This window comes from Pavona decussata, unplaced genomic scaffold (genome assembly GCF_977016875.1).
Source record: "Pavona decussata unplaced genomic scaffold, jaPavDecu1.1 SCAFFOLD_127, whole genome shotgun sequence".
Classification (NCBI taxonomy): domain Eukaryota; kingdom Metazoa; phylum Cnidaria; class Anthozoa; order Scleractinia; family Agariciidae; genus Pavona; species Pavona decussata.
Genome location: NW_028145541.1, coordinates 802501 through 827252, shown reverse-complemented (window position 1 = coordinate 827252; position 24752 = coordinate 802501). Strand labels below are relative to the sequence as shown.

Genomic DNA, 24752 nt, shown 5'->3' with positions numbered 1-24752 from the left:
AGAAACTACTTTGGATGCCGGAAACAAGGATGGCTCTCCTTGTACCAAGAGACACCCGGGTATGTTTTATAATATATTAAAACGAACTAAACGAGTTTTGACGTGGTGCCAAAAGGTAACTTCCCTGGCAAGGGGATCCAACGAGAATACTTCAAGAAACAAACTTCAATCGTTCTCTGTTTTTTCAAGATCGTTTGCTGACCTTTAAAAGCGACATTTTTTTATTCTAACACAGTTTGATCTTGAGTACGTAGATTATGATCACCTGCGGGTAAGTGTAGTCGTGAGAAGGGTTGTTTGAGGTGACAGGCAAAGTCAACTCAAACATGTCCTTCTCATGTCTACGCTCACCTGGATGATCATAATTTACTTACTTATGACATAGCCTGAGTATCAGGAAGGCCTGATATACTCAGGTTACTTATGACATGACTCCTAGGTTCAAACCATTTACAGTTTTAAATGTTCAAGTGAAATCTTTAGTTTTTACAGTCGCAGAAAATTTAAGTGAACAGATCCTTATCCCCTGAAGTTACAAGCTGCTGTTTGCTGTTGGCTTGTCCTATCCGGCCTTATTTTCTCCTTAACGTCATTTTTAGTGCCTTCAAAAACTAAAGGAATTCACTTTTTCTCACTACTAAATTTAGGCGACAAAACACCAAAGAAAACGCTAAGTTTTCTTTACAATTGAATCCAAATTTCTGATGCGATTTGGGCCGCCTTTCGAACAGAGGTTTTTTAACCTTTGTCAACAATTCTCTATAAATAGGTTTTGAAAAAAAAAATCATGCAACACGAACTTACCAGAGTGACTAAACATGTCAAACGTGTTTGTTGTTTTCAATCCACCAAGGTGTTAGAGAACGGATAAATCGCTATCCATGGAGCGGATAAAATGTCCTCCAACCAATACATTTTATCCGCTGGATAAATTAAAGTTGTCCACTCCTGGCAACTGAGGCCAGGAGAAAGATGGAATCGACCTGTAACTAGGCACGTTCAACCGCGCTTGATATCAATCACTTGCATTACTGTTGGCACCTGGTACCGCTTGCAAGTTTTCTTGCGATTGGCAACGGTTGCATGTGATCCATGCTTGCACCTATTGCTTTGTTTTCGTACTTTTCTCACACTTGGCATTGGATGTATAATTTCCCTCTCACTAAACCAGGAACGCTTTCCGTTAGTCATAATTTTAGGTTTGTAGCTCCGAAAAACTTCCGTGTCAAATAAAAAGCTTTTTTTTTCACATCCAGAGGAAGAACCCGTTTTCAGTTACAAACTTGAACTCCCATTAGAAGACCAAAAACTTTGGTGATAGCGCACGAAGTAAACAACATAGATATGAACATTTATGTAAACGAGGCCTTATCACGGTTTTCGACGCCATTTTGACGAGTAGGCAAACACGTCTTGAAATAACAGTGTTTGTATGGAAATCCAATGTCAAATAATTTTCATAAATGAATTGAAAAATTTTGGCACTAGGAAAAGGATTTTAAGAAAACAAATTGGAGGGATGTAGCTGTGCCAGAAGGCGTCCCGTCGTGTTTCGAACTTTCCATACATTTCCCTATATTTTTTCTCGCGAACTATTTTTAGTAGCAGTTCACGGCTCTTTCAAGGCCTCTACACAAATATCTGGATTTTTTTTTTCAGATATTTAGAAAATTTTAAGACATTTAGAAAATTTTGGGATATTTAGAAAGATTTATAGCTTTTTTTGCTGTTTTCCAACTTTTCCTCGCTATTTTCATGACAGATCAAATACTCAGTTCTATCATTCTATGCTAAAAATAATCCAATTCAGCGGTTTCCACTTGAATAATGTATTCCATATCACTAGCAGCCATTTGTCAAAATGTCGGATGCTGGAAACAATGAGCCTTCTTCAGGCTCTGAGTCTGCTCCTTCTACTACTGAAAATCCTTCAACAGGGTTTTCAACTGTTTTGTAAAGTAGTGGACATACTTTTGAAAGCACCGGACGTGAATGTTTTATTGACGCCGTAAGGCGCCTCGCGAGCGGGGAAGGCGCAAGCACCTAGGGGGGTCTGGTGGCATGCTCCCCCAGGAAATTTTTTTAAAAATAGAATACTCAGAAATGCCATTTCCAGCGTTTCTGGAACCAAGTAAACAGTTTCCTAGGCAATCCTGGCGCTCACTAAAATTCTCTGTAAAAAGTAAATTACTGAATGAAAATGGTCAGTTGGTAGGGGGAGGGGGAGGGAGAATGGCAACAACAGAATTTTCATTGGCTTATCATTATTCTGTTATCCTCTAGTCAGTATGTTCATGAGATGCCTTAGTAAGAAAAATATATAATACAGTAGTAAAAAAAAACGCCAATGTTGATCTCAAAGTACCGGACGTGGAATGGCAAACGACTGGACGAAATGTCCGGCCTCCGGCCTCAAATGAAAACCCTGCTTCAAGACCTGAAATACGTAGAGAAAGAGAGGTAGTTTCCCTGCTGGACCTGCTGAGATCGCCAGCTGCGAGTGAAAGTTGCTTTATTTCCATAATGCTAGTGCAGACAATAGTCTGACATACTTTTCAACTCCTACTGGGGAAAATTTTGGCATAAGAGATTCAAAATCAGCTTATTTTTAAAACAAAAATACGAGATCTTTCGAGATATTTAGAGGATTTTTCGAGATATTTAGAAAATTTTTTTGGATATTTAGACATTTTTTTGAGAATTTCCGGAAAGATATTTAGGCAAATTTACGTGATGTTTGTGTAAAGGCCTAGCTCGTTCGCTATACACCCAAATGTGTGGAAATATCAAAACGCAACTAAATGCTTTGTAGCACAGCTACATTCCTCAGTTATTTTCTGTAAAATTCTTTGCATATAGTGCCTAAAGCTTCCAATTAAGGAATTTTTCAGAAGAGATGTTTTATGAAAATTATTTAACATCAGATTTCGATATAAACAATATTATTTAAAGACGTGTTTGCCTACTCGTCAAGCTGGCGTCGATAACCGTAATAAGGCCTTTTTCGGTTCCAACCTGTTGGAACGGTAAAAGTGGAACAGAAGCTAGGCCACTCGTTTGTTCCGGAACATTCCTGGAATACCTATTTTGTTCAATTTGCATTACAACCAGTTTAACAGGAAAGCGCCCAGCCCGGCTTTGTGCTTTCCCACACTTTGCAAGGGAAGCAGATTTTCCCGCGCTTGGTATACGTGCCGCCGGGTTAACCGGTGCACGTTTTCTGGCGCTTGGCACCGGTGCATATTTTTCCGCGCTTGGCACCGGGGCATATTTTCCCGCGCTTGGCACCGGTGCATGTTTCCCGCGCTTGGCACTGGCGCGGTGCATTTATATTTCCCGCGCTTGGCACTGGTACATGTTTTCCCATAACATAGTTTCCTTCCAATTCTGATTGGTTTTGACATTTTTGGCTATTTCTCTCCCCTCATTTTCTAACTATTATCTTGTCACGGTTCTAAAATTTCCCGCGTGATTTTTGTTGGCCAGGACTCCTTACTCCCGAGCCAGACGAAAATGATTTAAATTCTGCATTTTCACTAGTCGTAACAGCTCAGGGCTGCAGTTCTCCATTACCTATGACTGGCGGAAGGCAGTCACGTGGGGAGCAACCGTTCCGTATTAGTTCATCTGCTTCTCAAGATCCGTCCCCGACACCAAGCAAGGCTGGGAAAATAATTGTGAAACCTTACAAAGGTGAGAGAAGCCAGGCTGGGATAATAATGGTGAAACCTTACCAAGGTGAGAGAAGGACCTTCATGGTTCATTATATGAGATCGCATCCAACTTTTTGAAGCCCTGATACACACAGCAGGAATTGACAGAATCTCAACAACAACGTCAATTGTAAAGAACTAACTGTTGTAGCAGAATGAAAACTGAGTAGAGAAGCTCAAGAACACTTTCCGATTGCTTTTGACTGTTTGGTAACACTTCGAATTAGATCACAGACTCAAAGGTTAGGGCTTGTACAGCATAATAAACAGCACCACATGAAGGTATTTCTCAGTAGCTTTCATTTGAATGGTCACACTTCCTGATTTCATCCACAGACATAAGCTTTCATCCCAACCAATCACACTTTCGGGAGGCTGTGAATACAGCTTGACTTCTCATCTATCTCCGCCGCCGCGGGCGTTCGCGACAATTTCGGATGTCATCCACACACTCCGGAAAAAAACGCAATGGTTACCGTGTTTTATTTATTTTTATCCACATCACATTATATAACGTTAGCAGAGAGATTCGACTCACAGAGACTGAAGAAGGAAAAATAGACTTTCAGCAAAACTCTTTAACTTCTTTCCATCGTGTTCACAAATTCTGGTGTTGGCATTCTAGGAGACCCTGAGCGCATGTGCAAGCATGGTATGCCTCTGTCCGGCGCGACTGGAGACTCCCGTGTGGTGGATTGCGCGTTGTGCGAGCGACCCATCTCCAGAGGGGGGAGGGTTTTGGCGGGAATGACGGCATTCCGTGAAGCGGAAAGAAAGCAGAGTAGTATTAACAGGCTTCTGAATCAACAAAAGTTGATGGAGGAGCAAGAGAAGCAAAAGAGAATGACAGAAGAGTATAACAAAGCCCTTTGCCAATTTGCCGAGAGACAAGAAAACCAGCGGTTGAGAAGTTTCCGGTCCTGACTGTTGACCAGGAGTGGCAGCGCTGAGATAGCCCCAATGGGTTGCATGCAAGGCCTCAACTGAGTGGCTTCGATCCAATCTCGTACCCAGAGTCCTCAGGCTCTTTGGCCCGCGGTTGGTCGCAAGGAGAGACTCTGGGGAATTTGAAAAAAATTTAAATGTTTTGATTGGCTGCTTCGTGACGGCTTCCATTGTTTTACCGCAGAAATCCTGCGGTAATGAATTCCAGTTCCCCAGAGTCTCTCCTGGTGACCAACCCTTGACCAAAGAGCCTGAGTACTCTGGGTACGAGATTGCTTCAGTAAACGATGACGTGATGGAAGGAGAAACAACGCAAACTCGTACGAAGTGAAACAAAAAAGAAGTTGGCAAACGAGAAAACAGGATGGGTTAATAGTAAATTGAGAAAATATGGTAGTAGAGTAGCCATTCCGAATTAGGATCTGGATGGGGATGTTAATTCGGAAAGGCGGTTGTGCACAACGAAATATGTTTTGGGTAAACTGTGTCAAAGTTGAGAGTTACAGGCCAACCAGTGTTGTCGAGTTTCTAGTCCATTTAGTAAAAGATCTGGATAGCAGTGAGTGAGCTAAAAGTTTAAGAAAACTGACAACAGTTTGAATTTTTGAAAACATGTTTCCATTAAAGTAAAGTTAATTTAAAGACAAATATTGCTATTTAGAACAAAAAAAAAAAAAACAATTTCACCACTCAGCAATAGATTGTACTGTTCTCAAGCATTGTTGTCTATTTACACAGTTTTACTCACAATTAGTTACAGCGTTTTAAATTTTGACTTTAGAAGCAGGGCGAAGTATCCGAGCTTATCCGATTAGATACAAACATTTCACATGTGTTCAGTTAAATAATAAATATTGAGTTTTCATTAAAATGCAAACAAAACTCATTTTCAAAGTAAAAAGCTTTGCAATTAGCCTCGCTTTCTTGTTTTCAACATAATAAGACAGCTAACATTCTAAGTACATTTTGCTTCTGAAAAAACAGAGTCATCATTAACAAGATCACCATTAAATTCTTATTACTTTTGACATGTTAAGATCCATTTTCTTGAACAGTTGAATTACGTGCATGACCTCTGAATGCAGCAGTCTCAGTGTCGTTGCTATGGTTCTCTCTCAATATGTTGCATTCGTTCCCAGTGCAACAACGGACGCAAACCTTGCTCGTTCCAGACCCTACGAGTTTCACCTCTCTCCGACATCCCTCGCCGCACGTGTAACCACTCAATGAGTCGTCACTTGAGCAGCCGAGCATGATGGGTACAGCGCTAAGAAGCAAATGGAAACTGATAAAAACCAGACGTGTTGAGATGTCAATAAGAGTAACAGAAGTTCCTATTTACATTAAAGCTAGTCGCGAGGGAAGAACTGAACACCCAATCGATCATATAACAACTATATGTAATATGCTCTATCCTGGCTTCAAGAGCTCGAAAAAAGTGAACTTTATCAACGACAACTGCGACTACAACGAGAACGTCACTTGAAAATGTACCTTCATTTTATCTCAGTGTGTAACTTCGCGATTATTTCAACTCATACAGTACAAAAACAGCGAACAACCTAAAAACCAAATTGGTAGGAGTGGCGTTTCGAGTTAACAAAGAGAATGAAAAATTCACCGTCCTCAGCGTGCTCACGTTCTCCATAAAACCTAGAATCTGGTCATTTCACGTTGTGTTTTTGCAGAGGACGGCAAAGGAATGTACCAAAATTCAAGGCGCACATGCAGAGCGATTGTTTTTCTTCATTTTAACTCATTGCTTTGCGGCGTTATCGTTGTCGCCATCGTCGTTGCTTAAGTTCCAGTAACAAAGAACGTTTGCATCGGAAATTCTTAAATGCTAAATGAAGAGTGAAGAGGGTTGGGGAGGATCCTACCCTGATAGCAGATTATGCGCGTGCTCGCTCGCTTCCCTTTTACAAAGTCTGTTGTAAACTTGGCCTGTGATTGGTTAGACCTCAGGCAACGTGATATAAAGCCTAGGGTATCAATTAGGCCTTGTCTCAATTGCATATTGCGTGCAAGTAATTACAAAACTCGATTAACTTACCTGGAGTTCGTTCCCGCTACACTTTGCTTCTGATTCAGCGTGACGGCAAAGCATTTATCGCCTGGCGAACACTGTTTTGTTGTCAAGTGTTCTTCAAGGCAATCGGGTCCCTGGCAGCTAAAGCACTTTGGGCCCGCGGTCATTAGTGTCAGCTGGAAATATCTCTTTCGGCTCCATACACAGCATTGTTTCCCAGGCCAGACGCGGCCACCTGAGGACGAGTTAGTTACCAGGTTTCGTTCAGTTCCAATTGCAAGACACGCCTGCTCACACGAATAAAGTCTCTTTTCATCATCTCCTTTCTCGTTCAACACAGTTTCTTTTACCGCCGAAACGCACAGTTTCCGTCCACGGAACTTTGCCTTGAGATTGTAATCAAGGCAATGCATTTTGCCATCATTTGATATTTTGCGATGAACAGTCGATAGTAGGCGAGGCTCATCCCTGCGGAAATTGACTGAAGAATCGTCGAAACGTTCAACGCGAACAATGACGGAATCCATGCTACCGATCAAACCGTCTCGCGGATTGCATGACGTAAAAAGTGATGATGGATTGCTGATCGCTGGACTGAGACAAGACCACAACACTGTACTTTGAAGAAAAAGGTTCAGAAGAAATACTCGACATTTAAGCTCGAAAGCCATGTTGCTGTAGGTAGATACTTTTGATTACTGCAAATCGTTCGTTGATTGCGGATATTTATGGGCGCTGAATCCTTCATATCATGCGGTCAAGTGATGGGCGTGATCAAGCTCTATTAACTGGACTTCCGGTGCAAGTTCCACCTTACCAAAACAATAAAATCGCACCAAAAAAGTACAATTATTATTCCAAGGAGAAGTCGACAATTATGTAAAAACTTGAGAATAAAATCTGACAAAAAAGGAAGGGCAAACGTTCCACGCACGCTGAGCAAACAGAATAGAATTAAAATTTGTTTTCACAACATCTTCCCCTACGGTAACTTAAGGTTCATAACTGGCTTAGAAAGATTCCCAATGAAGACACGGGACATAGCTTTTTTAAGGATTTCATCCACGGATTCATTTGTTAGAGACATTTCCTCTTCTCCTCCTTACCTTTTCCCCCTCCCATTGGGAAGGCCTGCCAGATCAGTCAGGCTAGTTATTGGCCTAAAATGTTACAGTATGTAATGACAGTGGTTCCAAATTCGGTCGTTAGTTATTGGCCTAAAATGTTACAGTATGTAATGACAGTGGTTCCAAATTCGGCCGTTAGTTACTGGCCTAAAATGTTACAGTATGTAATGACAGCGGTTCCAAATTCGGCTGTTAGTTATTGGCCTATAATGTTGCAGTTTGTAATGACAGCGGTTCCAAATTCAACCGTTAGTTATTGGTCTAAAATGTTACAGTATGTAATGACAGCAGTTCCAAATTCGGCCGTTAGTTATTGGTCTAAAATGTTACAGTCTGTAATGACAGCGGTTCCAAATTCGGCCGTTAGTTATTGGTCTAAAATGCTACAGTATGTAATGACAGTGGTTTCAAATTCGGCCGTTAGCCGTTAGTTATTGGCCTAAAATGTCACAGTATGTAATGACAGTGGTTCCAAATTCGGCCGTTAGCCGTTAGGTATTGGCCTAAAAGGTCACCAAAACGTTCAGCCTCAGTTCTAAAATTAGACGTTCTTACCAAAAAAAAAAAAAAAAAAAAAACCTGGAGTGTATGCGGAAAACGAAAACGTGAAGTAGGCCTTGTAATTCCGGAATGTTACAATGCTAAGACAAGCCGAAAGAAAATTGCTGATATCCTAAGCACAGATCAAGAATATTTTTAAAAGAGCGCTATCCTCACTTTGAATTGGAAATTGACCAAGACGCAACTCGCACACCGGTGTTAATTAAGCAACAACGCAAATAAATTGATTGATTGTATTGTACATCTGTTTCTTGTTAATGAGCGGTTTTCAGGGAAGGGGGGCGTTTAATACAAACTTGTCAGCTTAGGGGGGGGGGGGGGTGTCAACATGTTATTAATTACCACTTTTACACATAATGCTTGGAAAAAAGGATAATGGGTATGGTCTCAGACTGAAAAATTCGTCATCACGATGATATTAATTGAAGGCGCTTTGCGTTGGGCATTAAGATGTGAATGGAATATACTTACAAAATTTGGAAAGTAAAATTGAAGCAGTCAAAGACAAGCTTTAATGATTCTAAGTTATAATATAGCGCACGTGCATCCTAATCTAATTCCTATTGGCGTTGTCATGGTACATTTCTCAACATACGCACGGCCGTGCGTCCACCCGATGACGTGTGCAAGTCAGATGGAGAAGCATGCGCGCGCTATGTCAGTTATAAAAAGCTTTTTAGAGAGACAACACTATAAAAAATGTACATTTATAGCGCAGCTCCGCGCGTCGAAGGCGCGCGCTCGAGGCCCCATTCATAAGAGATTTGGGTTAAGGACGGTGCCTACTATTGTTACTGCGCATACGTTCTGCGCATCTCGAGATACTCGGGTTTCCTATGGGTAGTGCTCACTAATACGGGGATATTTTTGCGCGGTTTAAAATTATGCGGAGAAAGCAGAACTTAGCAAGTGTTCTTGGTATCCAAAAAGAAAATTTGGGGTAACTATGCATTTTCCAGAGATAATTAAGCTTCTGTTTAGGAAAAACTGCCATACATTGCTTTATATTTTGGCGCTTTGTGGAAATATTGTTGCTTAATTATCTCTAAAAAATGCGTGGTTACCCCCAATTTTCTTTTTGGATTTCAATAGCCCTTGCTAAGATCTGCTTTTCCTGCATTGTCATAAAGCGCACAAAAATACTTCCATATTAGTAGGCAACGTCCTTAACTTATGTATGCGAAAAATTTTGGTTATGACGTCACTGTCCGTCCGGCGTACGTGCGTACGTACGTCCGCCCCTCTATGTAAGCTACTGTGAAATGTCACACTCAACTTGTGCGGCAACCGGCGTTTTTTCAGCGGGAAGTGGGATGGCTTAATTCTTTGAGAAAAACAAACGAGAATTTTGAAGAACACTTATTTTTTGTATTCGTTGAATATGTTGCCAAACTACATATGTCGAGAAAGCAGGGGACTAATAAGCAAATTTAAAACCCGATAGCGACGAACAAACAGGCGAAATGTCAGTTGAAAACAAATATGTGGTGAGCAGGGTGAGTAAGCAACTCGCAACTCGCATAGAAATTAAATGCATTTTTGCAGGCAACTGTCGGTAATTTTCCATATTTAACATACTTCAAATTATACACAAATACTTAAATCGTTGCCATACGACAAATATTCGTGGATAAATTAATTTTGTACATTCACAGAGTTATGATTTGTGTTGGACTTGTGTAATTCATTCGCAGGGCACATTTGAAAACACGCAGTAAACGTTTTAATATTTCGGACCACAACCTTACATTATTTTTTCCTGTACTCTCCTTTTGTTAACGTTTACTTGAAGACTTGAATTATTTCTGTAGGAGAAATATTCACAGAGTTATGTGTTGTTTTGAACATTTTGTGTTGGACTTCTCTAATTTATTCGCCATTTGCAGCGCATAAGTTTCGTAAACATGCACGCTCTAATTTTAAGCGCTTACTGAAATATTTCGGACCAAAACCAAACATTATTTTCCTGTTTTCTCCGTTTGTTGATGTTTACTTAGAGGCTAGAATTATTTTCGTAAGAGAAATATTCACAGAGTTAAGAATTGTTTTGAACATTTTGTGTTGGACTTCTCTAATTCATTCGCCATTTGCAGCGCATAAGTTTTGTAAACACGCTCTAATTTTAAGCGCTCACTGATATATTTCGGGCCATAACCAAACATTATTTTTCCTGTATTCTTTTCTTAAATTTTAGTGAGAAACTAGAATTCTTTCTTTAAGAGAAATATTCCTAGACGCATTAATTGTTTTGAACATTTTGTGCTCGACTTGTGTAATTCATTCCCAGCGCATATTTGTAAACAGTGCGCCCTAATTTTAAAGTAAACGTTCAAATATTTCGAACCATAACTAAGCATTACTTTTCCTTTATTTCTTTTCTTGTAACGTTTATTATGAGACTATAAATATTTCTGTACGAGGAATATTTACAGAGTAATAAATTTTGAAACAAAAATTTTATTTTTATCCGAGCGGCCAAATTGCACGCGCGGAAACATTACTCGGCAGCCAAATTTTCTTAATTGTACGCATTTCAAACTTTACACAAATGCATATAGTTTCCACAGGAGAAATATTTGAGAAAGTGCGTAATTTTTTCATCCACAAGTGTTTTATGGTCTCGAACGTCATGGGAATTCAGCAATGTGATCTCGCACGATCAACAAGAACAGCTTATGGTCCAAAACATTTTCCGCTGACGCGTAAAAAGTTTGCTTTATATGCACTTAAGATATATATAACTCAAGACAGGATGAAGAATTTGTAACGTTATTACGTTTATACAACAAGCAGAGTAGCATGTATATAAGTGCTATTAAAAAGGAATTGTGGAGCTCCGCTTTAAGGCTTGGCTAAATATATATATTAAGAGCTTGTCGAAGTTTAATGAAACGCTAAGATTAAACCGATATGAGAAACTACTTTCACCTTTGTGTTTTTGTACAGCACATTTAGGGAATTTTGTAATTAATCAGAAACAAAAAACCTGTTTTCCACGAATCATATCACTTTATTTTCACTTTGTTATAAAAGTATTGGTTCATGCTTTTAGCAAAGCGTATATCAAGTTATGGATGCACTTGTGAAGTTTGGAGAGCACTCAAGAAGCTAGAGTTGCTCTCGGCTACGCCTTCAGCAACTCTTACGCTTCTCTCGTGCTCTCCAAACTTTCCGCGTGCATCCCGGGTGATAAATCGACGATATGCATGAACCAATTCTTAAGTAACACATAACGAAACATATTGAAAATAGTTGGACAGCCAGACCTTTCTCGGTGATCAAACATTATATATGTTAAATACAATTCAAAGGCAGATGGGAAGATATTTGAGCACCAAAAAATGTGAAAGGACGGCAGTCAGTGAAATTCAAGCCCAATAATCAAGGTATTAAACATTTCAACATTTTAGGCCAATAACTAACGGCCGAACTTAGAACCGTTACGATTACATACTGCAACATTTTAGGCCAGTAACTAACGACCGAATTTGGATTAATACATACTCAGGTGACATTTTAGGCCAATAACTAACGACCAAATTGGATCCGCTATCAATACCGGCATACTGTGACATTTTAGGCCAGTAACTAATGGCCAAATTTGGATCTGCTACCAATACATACTGTGACATTTTAGGCCAGTAACTAACGGCCGAATTTTGAACCGCTACAATGACATACCGAATTTGGAACCGCAATACCGCTACTTGCACATACTGGAACATTTTAGGCCAGTAACTAACGGCCGAATTTAGAACCGCTACAATGACATACTGCAATATTTAAGGCCAATACGTGACTAACGGCCGAATTTGTAACCGCTACTAGCACATACTGCAGCATTTTAGGCCAATACCAGGCAGGTACAAAAGTCGGACCGGATCAACTCGGACCGCCAGTCCGGGTCGGATCAACTCGGATCGACTTGGATCGCCTCGAATCATACTATTAATTGTAATCACTTACTATTGTAAGTATTACATTAGTTGTGGTTACACTAGCCCTTTTACCCATGGGTAACTAGTATTTTCCTACAGGAAAGGATGTTTTTGTGTGTAACCGCGCTTCCTAGACCAAAACTGCCTTTGAGTTATTTTCATGGATACATCAAAGAGAACAAAACAAAAGTACGGTTTATCTGCTCCCTTGGCCAGTCATCATGCAGAACGTGGCCTAACACAGGAAATCGCCTTCTATGCTCTGAGTTGACCTCTGATACGCTTGGCTAATTTCGCGCTTACTGGTAGCACAAGGTGACATGGCAGGGTTTCGTGCATCACTGTGAGCATTTCTTTCTTTATTTCACGAGTTCCCTCTTCAGACTATCAGTTACGAAGTTGATCAAGTTGTAATCTTTTTATTTATCTGTTTATAGGAATGCTAGTCAAAACGAAGATCCCTACTACAACGGGTATTTCTTTGAGAGAAGAAACCAAACAAGGACTCTGGGTACACAAACTCACACGAAGTAAAACAAAATAGAAGTCGGCAAACGAGAAAACAGGATGAGTTAATAGAAAATTAATAAGAAAACAAGGCAGAAGAGTAGCCATTCCGAATTAGGATCTGGATGGGGATGTTAACTCGGCAAGGCGGTTGTTGACCGTTGTGCATAACGAAATGTGTTTTGGGTAAACTGTGTCAATTTGAGAGTTACAGGCCAACCAGTGCTGTTGCTTTTCTAGTCCATTAAAGTAAAAAATCTGGATAACAGTGAGTAAGCTAATAGTTTAAGAAAAACGACAACAGTTTTGAGTTTTGAAAACATGTTAAATTTAAAGACAAATACATGTATTTCTATTTAGAACAAAAAAACAATTTTACTACTCGCGGTTGTACTGTTCTCAAGCATTGTTGTCTATTTACACTGTATTACTCACATTTAGTTACAGCGTTTTAAATTTCGACTTTAGGAGCAGGGCGAAGTATCCGAACTTATCCGATTAGATACAAACATTTCACATGTGTATCAGTTAAATAATAAATATTTTCCGACTTACAATTTTCCTACAATCTTAGTTGTTCACATGCACAGACCAACATATCTAAACAGTATTATTTTTGCCCGGTTTCGGTTACTTTACATCTCATTAGTGCGGAAATACAATTTTCTTATCAACCAATCAAAAGGACATTTCGGAGTTGCCCTGAACCTCATTATGAAAGCGAGGCTAATCGGAGGTTTTCATCATAAATATGAGTTTTCATTAACATACAAACAAAAACTCATTTCATAGTAAAAAGCTTTGCACTTAGCCTCGCCTTCATAATGAGGTTCACAGCAACTCGGAAATGGCCCATTGTTTTGTTTTCAACATAATACGACAGCTAGCATTATTAGTCTATTTTGTTTCTGAAAAACAGAATCATCATTAATAAGATCACCATTAAATTCTTATTACTTTTGACATGTGAAGATCCATTTTCCTGAACAGTTGAATTATGTGCATGGCCTCTGAATGCAGCAGTCTCAGTGTCGTTGCTATTGCTCTCTCTCAATGTGTTGCATTCGTTCGCTGTGCAACAACGAACGCAAACCTTTCTCGTTCCAGACCCTACGAGTTTCACCTCTCTCTGACATCCATCGCCGCACGTGTAACCACGCAATGAGTCGTCACTCGAGCAGCCGAACATAACAGGTACAGCGCTAAGAAGCAAATGGAAAATAAAAACCAGACGTGTCATTGAGATGTCAATAAGAGTGACAGAAGTTCCTATTTACATTAAAGCTAGTCGCGATGGAAGAACTGAACATCCATTCGATCATATAACTACTAAATGCGCGAGAAATTAAGTGAGCAATCACCATCTTGTAATGTACTCTATTCTGGCTTCAAGAGCGCGAAAAAAAGCAACTTTATCAACTACAACAGCGACGGCAACGAAAACGTCCCTTTGTAACGGGACGGATTTTAAGAGTCCAAGGTTTGTGGTCCAACTGGTTTTATTCCGTGGTGAAAGTAAACGTTTTACAGTTCAGGATCAAGCGATCAAGTGATCAAGTGTTAGTTGGTTACAACTTGAAAATATAACTTGATTTTATTTCGGTGTGTAACTTCGCGATTATTTCAACTCATCCAACTAGTACAAAAACAGCGAACTACCTAAAAACCAAATTGGTAGGAGTGGCGTTCGAGTTAAGAAAGACAATGAAAAGTTCACCGTCCTCTGTATGCTCACGTTCTCCATAAAACCTAGAATCTGGTCATTTCACGTTGTGTTTTTGCAGAGGACGGCAAAGGAATGTACCAAAATTCAAAACGCACGTGCAGAGCCATTGTTTTTCCTAACTTTAACCTATTGCTTTGCGGCGTTCTTGCCGTCTCCGTCGCCGAACGTTGTTTCGTTTGCATCGGAAGTTCTTATCAGTTAAATGCTAAATGACGACTGAAGAGGGCTGGGTAGGATCCTACCCTGATTCAAATCCTCCCTTCCCGCGGAAGGCAGTTTTTGCGCATGCTCGCTCGCTTCCCTAAGAAATATAAGGTACCGCTCGTAGTCTATTGTAAACTTGGCCTGTGATTGGGTTAGACCTCAGGCAACGTGATATAAAGCCTAGGGTATCAATTAGGCCTTGTCTCAATTGCATATTGCGTGCAAGTAATTACAAAACTCGATTAACTTACCTGGAGTTCGTTCCCGCTACACTTTGCTTCTGATTCAGCGTGACCGCAAAGCATTTATCACCTGGCGGACACTGTTTTGTTGTCACGTGGTCTTCAAGGCACTCACGTCCCTGGCAGCTAAAGCACTTTGGGCCCGCGGTCATTAGTGTCAGCTGGAAATATCTTTTACGGCTCCATACACAGCATCGTTTCCCAGGCCAGACGCGGCCACCTGAGGACGAGTTAGTTACCAGGTTTCGTTCAGTTCCAATCGCAAGACACACCTGCTCACACGAATAAACTCTGTTTTCATCGGCTCCTTTCTCGTTCAACACAGTTTCTTTTACCGCCGAAATGCACATTTCCTGTCCACGGAACTTTGCCTTGAGATTGTAATCAAGGAAATGCATTTTTCCATCATTTGAGATTGTGCGATGAACAGTCGATAGTAGACGAGGCTTATCTCTGCGGAAATTGATTGAAGTATCGTCGAAACGTTCAACGCGAACAACGACGGAATCCATGCTACCGATCAAACCGTCACGCGGATTGCATGACGAAGAAAATGGCTTGCTGATCGCTGGACTGAGACAAGACCACAACACTGTACTTTGAAGAAAAAGGTTCAGAAGAAATACTCGACATTTTAGCTCGAAAGCCATGTTGCTGTAGGTAGATACTTTTGATTACTGCCAATCGTTCGTTGATTGCGGATATTTATGGACCCTGAAACCAAGGAAGCTCATAGCTGATAATCCTTTACATCACGCGGTCAAGTGAGGGGCGTGATCAAGCTCTATGACTTCCGGTCATTGCTTTTATCGAGGGCTGGACTTCCGGTGCAAGTTCCACCTTACCAAAACAATAAAATCGCGCCAAAAGAGTACAATTATTATTTCAAGGAGAAGTCGACAATTATGTAAAAACTTGGGGATAAAATCTGATACAAAAGAAAGGGCAAACGTTCCACGCACGCTGAGCAAACAGAATAGAAATAAAATTTGTTTTCACATCTTCCCCTACGGTAACTTGAGGTTCATAACAGGCTTAGAAAGATCTTTTCGCAATAAAGGTACGAATCATAGCTTTTATTTTATTTAAGGATTTCATCCACAGATTCATTTGTTAGAGACTTTTCACAGCATAATAAATAGGTTTCATTTGAAAGGCCATAATACAAGAATTCATTCGCGGACTGTCAGAACCACCTTGTACATCATAGCACCAAAGGAAAGTGATCACACTTTAGTGTGACCGAGTCACTTTGCAGTTCCCAAAGGCAATTTCTGAATCATTTCTAAGATCGTTTAAGGATATTTTCGTGTCAGGTTTAGTGGGCTAGAGTGGTTATTTTTATCATTGACCTATTGCAGACGTGAGTGGAGTCGGTTTACATTCAGTTGTGGTCACACACACCTTGGGTTTGGGACGTTCCGGAGGAAGTGTAAACACTTACAATACGTGATAAACTAAGCCAAACTAAATTAAACCAAACTACAATAGTTGTGGTTACACTAGCCCTTTTACCCATGGGTAACTAGCATTTTCCCACAGGTAAGGATGTTTTTGTGTGTAACCGCTTTTCCCAGACCGAAACTGCCTTTGGGTTATTTCAATGGATACATCTGAAAGAGAACAAAACAACTTTCCATGACAGTTCCTGAACTGAAAAGTACGGTTTATCTGCTCCCTGAGGTGGTTTTGCCAATCATCATGCAGAACGTAGCTAACACGGAAAATCGCCTGCTATGCTCTGAGTTCACAGACCTCTGATACGCTTGGCTAATTTCGCGTTTACTGGTAGCACAAGGTGACATGGCACGGTTTCGTACATCACTGTGAGTATTTCTTTCTTTATTTTCACGAGTTTCCTCTTCACCAACAGTTACGAAGTTGATCAAGTTGTAATCTTTTTGTTCATCTGTTTATAGGAACGCTAGTCAAAACGAAGATCCCTCAGTCTACGACGGGTATTTCTTTGAGGCAAGAAACCAGGGAAGTTCAAAACACGACTGGACGCTTTCTGGTACAGCTACATTCCTCCAAGCTTTTCCTTAAAATCCTTTTCCTAGAGCCAAACGTTTCCAATTCATGAATTTTTCGGAAGCGATGTTTTATGAAAATTATTTGACATCGGATTTCCATCAAACACTGTTATTTCGAGCCTGTTTGCCCACTCGTCAAAATGGCGTCGAAAACCGTGATAAGGCCTTTTTGCCGCCAATTCGATTTGATTGTGATCTTGATGATTATTTCAACCAGTATAAACACTGTACATATGTACTAGGGTTTAGTCAGTAAATGTTTACTTCGGGAAATGCCCAAGTGTAAACACAGCATCATGCATGATGAATGGAGCAGAGTGAGCTGTGTAAGCTCGCTCCCCAGAGGCAGTTTTGTTCTGGTTAGTGGATTTTGTGCCGTTGTAAGAATGTACATAACTCACGCACGTTTTTGTACTAAGATTCCTTCGTTTTATACCAGTTCGTAATTTTTATTCCTTTTTTTTCTATTAGTTCGTTTCCTTTCTTTTTATTTTGTTGTAATTAGCTTAGGGTTTCGCTGTAATAAATGTTCGTTTCAGGAGCCCACTCCTTGCATTCACGAATTCGTGTCTGTTGTGCCATTGCTCCTGCACTCCAGCCGTTGGCGGCGCTAGACCACAGGCTCGCGCTGCCATCGGTTACATTAGGATTTCATCCACAGAATGATAAATAATACTAGAACCATTTTTCAAGCCTAATTAACAGCACAGCAGTTGGGATTTCCGCACCTCAAAATTCGATGAAAAGAATTGAAAAACTATTTAAGTTCAGTTAATTAACTCTAAGGTGTCAGGGTAATTTCCTATCTCGCGTTCTTGACTGTTTTGGTTCACTTAGTACAGCAGAAAGTAATCTGACTGCAAAATGAATGTTTTAACTTAGTTCTGGCTCGTCTCTCTTGAGCTACCAATTTGTTTATGTTTTGTAGACGTCGTGAGAAAGCACATAGTGTCACTAATCTCTACAAAACTTTCAAAAGGGTCCAAAAGGGTTTGTGTCAGGCACAACCATATTTAGAAAATTTCAAGAGGAAAAAGAAGATGTAACGTGATTCCCTTTCCATGGATCACACCACAAAACATAACATAATCCCTGACATAATCAAAATACCTTATAAGTCCATGTTGCGTGACATCCGGTTATGAAGTCAGGTTCTCAGACGCTGAAACAAGCTGGGAAAAATTCCTGTCACATGACTGTTTAGGGAAAAGTAAAACGTTCCCAAAAATGAGTAGAAACTAGCCGCTATTTGGTCAACAGTCCGGGCTGGTTCTTTTCACCAAAGACCTAGAATAGCCCAATTCGATATATTAAAATTCAGCCTGAAAGAATAACCACTTCGAGGCTCTTGGAAATAAATCGTGGAGCTCGATATGGGTTCATTCACCAGAGCCTCGCAGTGATGTATGTTGTTTTAGGCTAAATTTCTGAAAGTAAATCTAAATTGGGCTACTAGCCAAAAGGACTGACTGCCACCAAAACACAGACAAACAAAGAAACAAATATTATCCTACGCACGTTTAATAAAGGACACCGGCAAATCAGTTTCGTTCTTAAAGCCCCGTCTACACGTGCAATTTTTATACGGCAATTTTTATGTGGCAATTTTTATTTGCCCGTGTAGATGATGAGAAATGACAAATTTTTTATGTGACAACTGCATTTGCTGAAAAGCTGGCGTGTTAGTTTTTATGTGGCAAATAAAAATTGCCACATAAAATTGTCCGTGTAGACCAGATGCCACATAAAAATTAATGTGACAATTTTTTTCAACGTCTGGCCCGTCTTCTGACTTTCGCCACCTTTCCGTGGTCATCTCCGTTGTGCGAAATTATTACTGACGAACTTAACAACAAATATTTGTCGAGCCATCTACACGGGCAAATAAAAATCGCCACATACAGTTGCCACATAAAAATTGCTCGTGTAGACGGGGCTTAACTCGTTGGTTTAAAAAACAAAATGATTTTTCTAATGTGCGAAATTACAGCCCACAAATCGTAAATTATTTAAAACGTTAAAGATAAGGAGAAGTATGAGCATTATTTTTCTGGTTTTGTGAGGTTGTTTGCCACACTGCTGTCTATAAATTTCATCACACTTTCCTAAAAAGGGTACAATGGAAAGGAATTTAGACCAGATAAATCTGTGACTGATATTATCACAATGTAACGCGGTGACGTTATCCTAATTTTGTTATTTTAATCAAGTGGGTTAGTCTTCTAACGACCTGTAATGACCTTCCTCAGTCGGCAGTCATGGCTGCTTGCACGCTCAACTTACGCTTAACTTTTAAGAAATAGTAATTTCATAATGAAAGTGATCGCTGGCGACATGTTAGTATAGATGCACAGGTTTCATTGGATATCATTTTTGAAGTTTGCAATTGCTGTTCTGAAAAGACTGAAAGGATACATTGTTTCAGGAGTACCCAACGACACTTTAAGAGGAAATTAATCGTATGTTGCACTAAACACTAGCTGAGTGTCCCTTCGTCAGTATTGGTTACTATTTAACGTTCCTGAGAAAAAAATACCCGCTCTACACTGCCAGCGCGCAAGACTTTCAAGAAATGAAAATTTCAGCCAGCTGTAACTGTAATCTCTGTCAACTAGCCAGCAACCAAGCAACTAGCCAGCAACCAACGTGTCTTTCCATTGATGCAGGTCAGTATTTACATCGTCATTGGCTAGGATCGAAGAGAGGTTAATTGCTGACAGCAGACCCTCAAAGTCGCCTTTGCATAATCATTGACAAATCTCAGGGTTTTTGGTAGGGCTTTTATAAAAGTGTTAAACTGGAAAATAATGACGCTGTGGTCTGTAGCTACCCCCTATCTTTTGGAAACAATCAGCGTCGGTAACATTGACACGGTTCGGCACGCTCGTGATTACAAAGTCAAGAATGCTGTTGCCGCAAGTGCGTTTTTTATTGAGTTGTGTCAAGAGGTGTTCGTAAAGGGTTTCAAGAAAGGCTAGTTCGTTAACACCCGACGCGCTGTCAATGGAGTCCCAGAGGATGTCTGGCAAATTAAAATCACCCGAAATTACCGTGTTGTCGAACTGGTTCAAGCTTTACTTGGTTTTATCAACAGAGTTTATAGGCATATTTGTGTAAGCTCATACAATTTGATCTGTTCGTTTGCTTTAACTGAAAATTTAAGTCGTTGAAAATTTTAGGGAATGAAAGTTTATTCCCCGAAATTACGATCTTTTGTTCGTTTTACGGAAACGCTAGCTGACTTTTTTTTTCTCGCATTTTTTAATGAAATATTTGCTCCTTACTAACCGAAAGAACTTAGTTTTCCAGTGTCTAAAAATTCTGAGCTGAAATGTTGCCGAAGCCAACCTTAAAATGTTCTTTGCAACTGAATCCGAATTTCTGAGGCGATTTAGATATTTATTATTACACGGAATGCCCGCAGGGCATGACGTGTCTAGGTTTCGGTCGGGTATCTTTTTTTTCATCGGTGTCGCAAATGTGCACATTAATTTATGCATTAAACTCTGTCCTCCCCCAGTAAGGATATTTTGTTTTGATTGTCTTCAACAGAAGCGGCCCAATCAAAATCTATTTTTCAGGCACATATCACGAGAGAGGGGACCCACTCATCACTTCTGTGTGACGTCAAATTATCATTTGATTTATTCATTAAAACTAGATTAAATTCTTCCCTCTCCCAGAAGGGATCTATTGTTTTGATTGTCTTGAACAAAAGCGGCCCAATCAAACTCCATTATCTGCGCGTATATCACGAGGGAGGGGACCCACTCATCTCTACTTGTGTGACGTCAAAGCAAATCATCATTTGGAAAAGTTGTTTTCGTTCAATGGCGGCCACATGTCTGAATTTAAGACTCCGGATCTGCCGTTTTCAGAGAGAAAACCAACCTTTTTCAAGCAGTAAATCGAAATAATAACTTCTAGGTAGTACTCGACAGTTGAAACGGCGGAAATTGGGAGAGTTCACAGCAAAGAAAATCCGCTTTAAAAAACAGACCGAATGATCAACGCGAAGGATTAGAGCTAGAGGAGGCCAGACCAGTTCAGCGAGGTCATGACGTTATTGCATAGTTATTTCTGGTATGATTCCTAGTAACACAACGATAAGTATCACGCAATATATCTAAATAAAACCATTCAGACAATTATTTCAATGGCCAAGGGAGGATATTTTTTAAATATCTACGAAACATACAATGGGGAATAATTGGGGCTACATTAAGCATTCCGTGTAATGCCATTAGAGGGGCATCTTGTTTTATTTAGATATCCATCGATCTGAAACGTTGGGTTCCTCTGTCAGTAGTAGAGTTCAGGTTTTGAACGCCAGGGCTGCTAAGCTGCTGAAGCTGCCAAACTCTGATCGACTGTAGCGTCAAAAAAACATGTACACAGACAAGGCCAAACTTCGAACAAAAGCACACACACCTAACCGTTTCTTCTAAGTGGTCACGTGCGTAGTATCGAATGGTATCAAAGCAACCGGTGTCGATAATATCGAGTACATGTTATCGACAATGGACCACACTCAGTGACTCGTGTGTAAAGTGGCAGTGAAACAGGAACGATAGTTTCAACTCTTCAGCAGTTCTCTGATACATGACGTAGCGTAACACGATGGCTCCAGGCTGAACGAAATTTCAACATCGTTACAGCGGTTATCACATTCTCGCTGCACCTCGGTAAGTTCTGTCGTCTTTGATGCAAATCGAGCTGAAAGTTCTACTTCGTCCTCGTAACAATCATTTACCGCTATTCGCGCCCTTTTTATGCCACTCTCCGCAGGACGTGAGCCCGTTTGTGCTATGGAGTGACCAGCGGCGATATTTGCCGTACACGCATGCGCGTCTTCAACATACTTCCAGGACAAATCAGTCGGAGTGGCGACAAGCTTCCTATAAGCACCAGGTAAATTCATACCAAGGCCCCTCAGTCTACGAGAAAACAGTCAACAATTAGGACTCCTCCGGTCAGGAAAATTGTGGCCGGTGTGTCTTCAGTACTAGAACTGAAATGTCTGAACACCCACCTGAAGCTTTTGGCGGTTAAACCGTCTGATTCGAGTCTTTTCTTGTAACTAGATGAAAGAAAGATTAAATTACTGATCCGTGAAAGAAACAAAGAAAACCCCCGGCTTAAAGTGTATACCACATCCAAAGGAGACTCACGGGCAGATATGGGGACGAATGCATATGAATACATGAGGCATATATTTGCACTGCGAGTGAAAGATTAAATAGAAGAAAGGCCATCGCCTTGAGAAAAAAAAATCAGGCTTGAACGGAATTCGGGCCCATGACCTCTGCGATGCCGTTGCAGGGAGCTGGCCACATTTAGAGCTCGTAATATACCCGTGGAGGATGAATAAATGAATATGAATATACTTAAACTGCGGTTGAAATATTAAATAGAAGAAAGATCCACGCAGTTATATACCTGAAAAAGTTCAGGCTTGAACGAGATTCGAGCCCATGACCTCTACGATGCCAGTGCAGGGAGATGGTCATATTGTGAATTAGTAATATACCCGTGGAGGATGAATAAATGAACATGAATATATGAAACATACATTTAAACTGCGGTTGAAAGACTGAAGAGAAGAAAGACCCTCGCAGTTATTTACGCAAATTAAGCAGTTGCGAATTAAAGGAAAACCTGAAAAAAATTCAGGCTTGAACGATGGTGGGGACTAAAAAAAATGTCGACTTACGCTTCTCCTACATCATTGGTGGGATATTGAACGCTGTATCCTGGTAGTGGTAGAACTACATCCTTTAAGCTATGTTTTTCTTGCTCGTGGTTAGTTAGACATCTCACGTGATCTCGCCTCACACCACTGTTCTCATCTCCACATGAATCCAAATCAGCACCAGAAACGTTGCCAGCAGCTTCTCCATTATACTCATGCGCACTGGCCGACCGATCTACCACCATATCTCCTTGAACAGCCGCTGCCCGCCCATACCGCTGTATCCTGTAGGACGTCATCAGGTTCCATATGAGACTGCAGTAACTGTGAACGTACAGCAACCGCATAGAGTATGGGATATTCAGCAGTGCCTTGCGGCAGCCATCCTGTAAAGGAGAGGAGTTTATTACTGATACAACCTGAGTTGAATTACGAAGGAAACGAGAATAGTTTATAGGTAAATGTCCACAGGTGTGGGCTCAGAGCTCCTCCGCAGCCCTAATACAGGCTTGCTTAGTCCACATTAATGCATAAATGTAAATGAAAACATTAAAATCAACGCCTTCATTCCATACCTCGTCAGTCCCATGTCGGTGAAGAGCTTTAAGCACCAGTGTTTCACGGACTTTGTAGCTAGGCATTTTACCCAGGGTACCTTGCACGTCACCTGACTCACAGTAATACCTGCAACCAAGAGAAAATTTTCTCTTGCTGCAACCAATAAATAATGCAACGATCATGAATCGTTCAATTAACTGGTCCCAAGCACTGCAGTCACAATAGGCCATTTTACAGTTGTGCGCTTAGTGACCTGGTCTTGAATTGAAAGCGAGGCTGGGGTTGACCTTGTTTTGATACAGACCTCACTGCTTTTCATATGTAAATGCAAATAGTAAGCATAAGAACAGTATAATCTACATATGAAAAGCAGTGAGGTTTGTATCAAAACAACGTCACCCCCAGCCTCGCTTTCAATTCAAGGCCAGGTCACTAAGCGCACAACTGCAAAATGGGCTATTGGCTTTAGTTTTCCCTATATTACACATTGACATTCAAATCTTCGCAGCATGCAGGATGTTTGTCACATGAACCTAGTTTAATGGCCTCAGCTCCCACGCTTAGGTCAGTGGTAAAGTATCCGAACAAGTGATCGGAATATCTTAGGTTCGACTCCTAATACACGGATTTCCTTTTCCGCGATGGCCTGCATCACTCACTGAATAACATATTCTCAGATCAATAGATAATCGAACAAGTGGATGAGTGACTCAATGACTGAATCCACGAGAGAAAACGAACGCATGAAGAAATTAATGAGTAACAGTGAATGAATCAAGTGAATAAATGAAAATGAAAATGATATCTGGGATGAATGTTTCTTGTGCTTTTTTTGCATAACAAAACTTGGCATGTATGCGGGAAGAACAGATCACTATTTTTTTTTGTGGTTCTTTACGTCAGAGTGAGTGAACAATAGGTTGTGATCGTCTGTAATCACATGGAAATCAGCATTAAGGAGAGCTTTACGTAATCGATTAAGTCTTACAAAATAATGCCTGGGGCATTCATTACCTTTTAGCTGAGTTTCCAGGATGGTCCGGATTATGCTCTGATGGAGTCAAGAGTAACTTGACAGCATGAACCTACAGAGAAACACCAGAACCTTATAACACTTATTTGCATCACATCTATGTAGTAAAATGCAGGACAGGCGTTATTTTTTGGTGTTTTTCAGGCGAGAGGAGGCGAGCGAGTGACGCGCGACGGAAGGGCCACCCGTCGCGTGTGACACTCGCGTAACACTCATTTGCATCACAACTGTGATGTAGTAACCTGCAGGACCGGCGTTATTTTTTGGTGTTTTTCAGGCGAGAGGAGGCAAGCGCGAGTGGCGCGCGACGGAGGGTCCACCCGTCGCGTGTAACCCACGCTCCGCGCTCGTCTCGTGCTTCCCTCCACTCGCCTGAAAAACGCCAAAAAATAACGCCTGTTCTGCAGGCTGTGATGTAGCAAATTGGGTTGACTATTGAGGTCA

At 40.7% G+C, this 24752-nt stretch overlaps 3 protein-coding genes across 3 annotated transcripts in view; all 3 read right to left on the bottom strand.

Moving 5' to 3' along the window:
* Positions 1–4946: 4946 nt before the first annotated feature.
* Positions 4947–15985, bottom strand: LOC146469071 (uncharacterized). Its single transcript, XM_085123733.1, has 3 exons — positions 15784–15985; positions 6712–7475; positions 4947–5925 (listed from the first exon to the last, which is right to left on the bottom strand). The coding sequence occupies exons 2-3, from the start codon at positions 7356–7358 to the stop codon at positions 5691–5693; spliced, it is 882 nt and encodes a 293-aa protein (XP_084979859.1). The 5' UTR covers positions 7359–7475; positions 15784–15985; the 3' UTR covers positions 4947–5690.
* Positions 13150–15792, bottom strand: LOC146469072 (uncharacterized). Its single transcript, XM_085123732.1, has 2 exons — positions 15002–15792; positions 13150–14022 (listed from the first exon to the last, which is right to left on the bottom strand). The coding sequence occupies exons 1-2, from the start codon at positions 15640–15642 to the stop codon at positions 13713–13715; spliced, it is 951 nt and encodes a 316-aa protein (XP_084979858.1). The 5' UTR covers positions 15643–15792; the 3' UTR covers positions 13150–13712.
* A 3755-nt stretch (positions 15986–19740) lies between the features above and the next one.
* Positions 19741–24752, bottom strand: part of LOC146469070 (pseudouridylate synthase PUS7L-like) — a 19246-nt gene continuing 14234 nt past the window's right edge. Inside the window, exons 13-17 of the mRNA XM_085123727.1 lie at positions 24290–24360; positions 23293–23401; positions 22739–23103; positions 22058–22105; positions 19741–21962 (exon numbers count right to left, since the gene is read on the bottom strand). Coding sequence (XP_084979853.1) covers positions 21602–21962; positions 22058–22105; positions 22739–23103; positions 23293–23401; positions 24290–24360 — 954 coding nt within the window. The 3' untranslated portion in view covers positions 19741–21601. The remainder of the gene's footprint in view (positions 21963–22057; positions 22106–22738; positions 23104–23292; positions 23402–24289; positions 24361–24752) is intronic.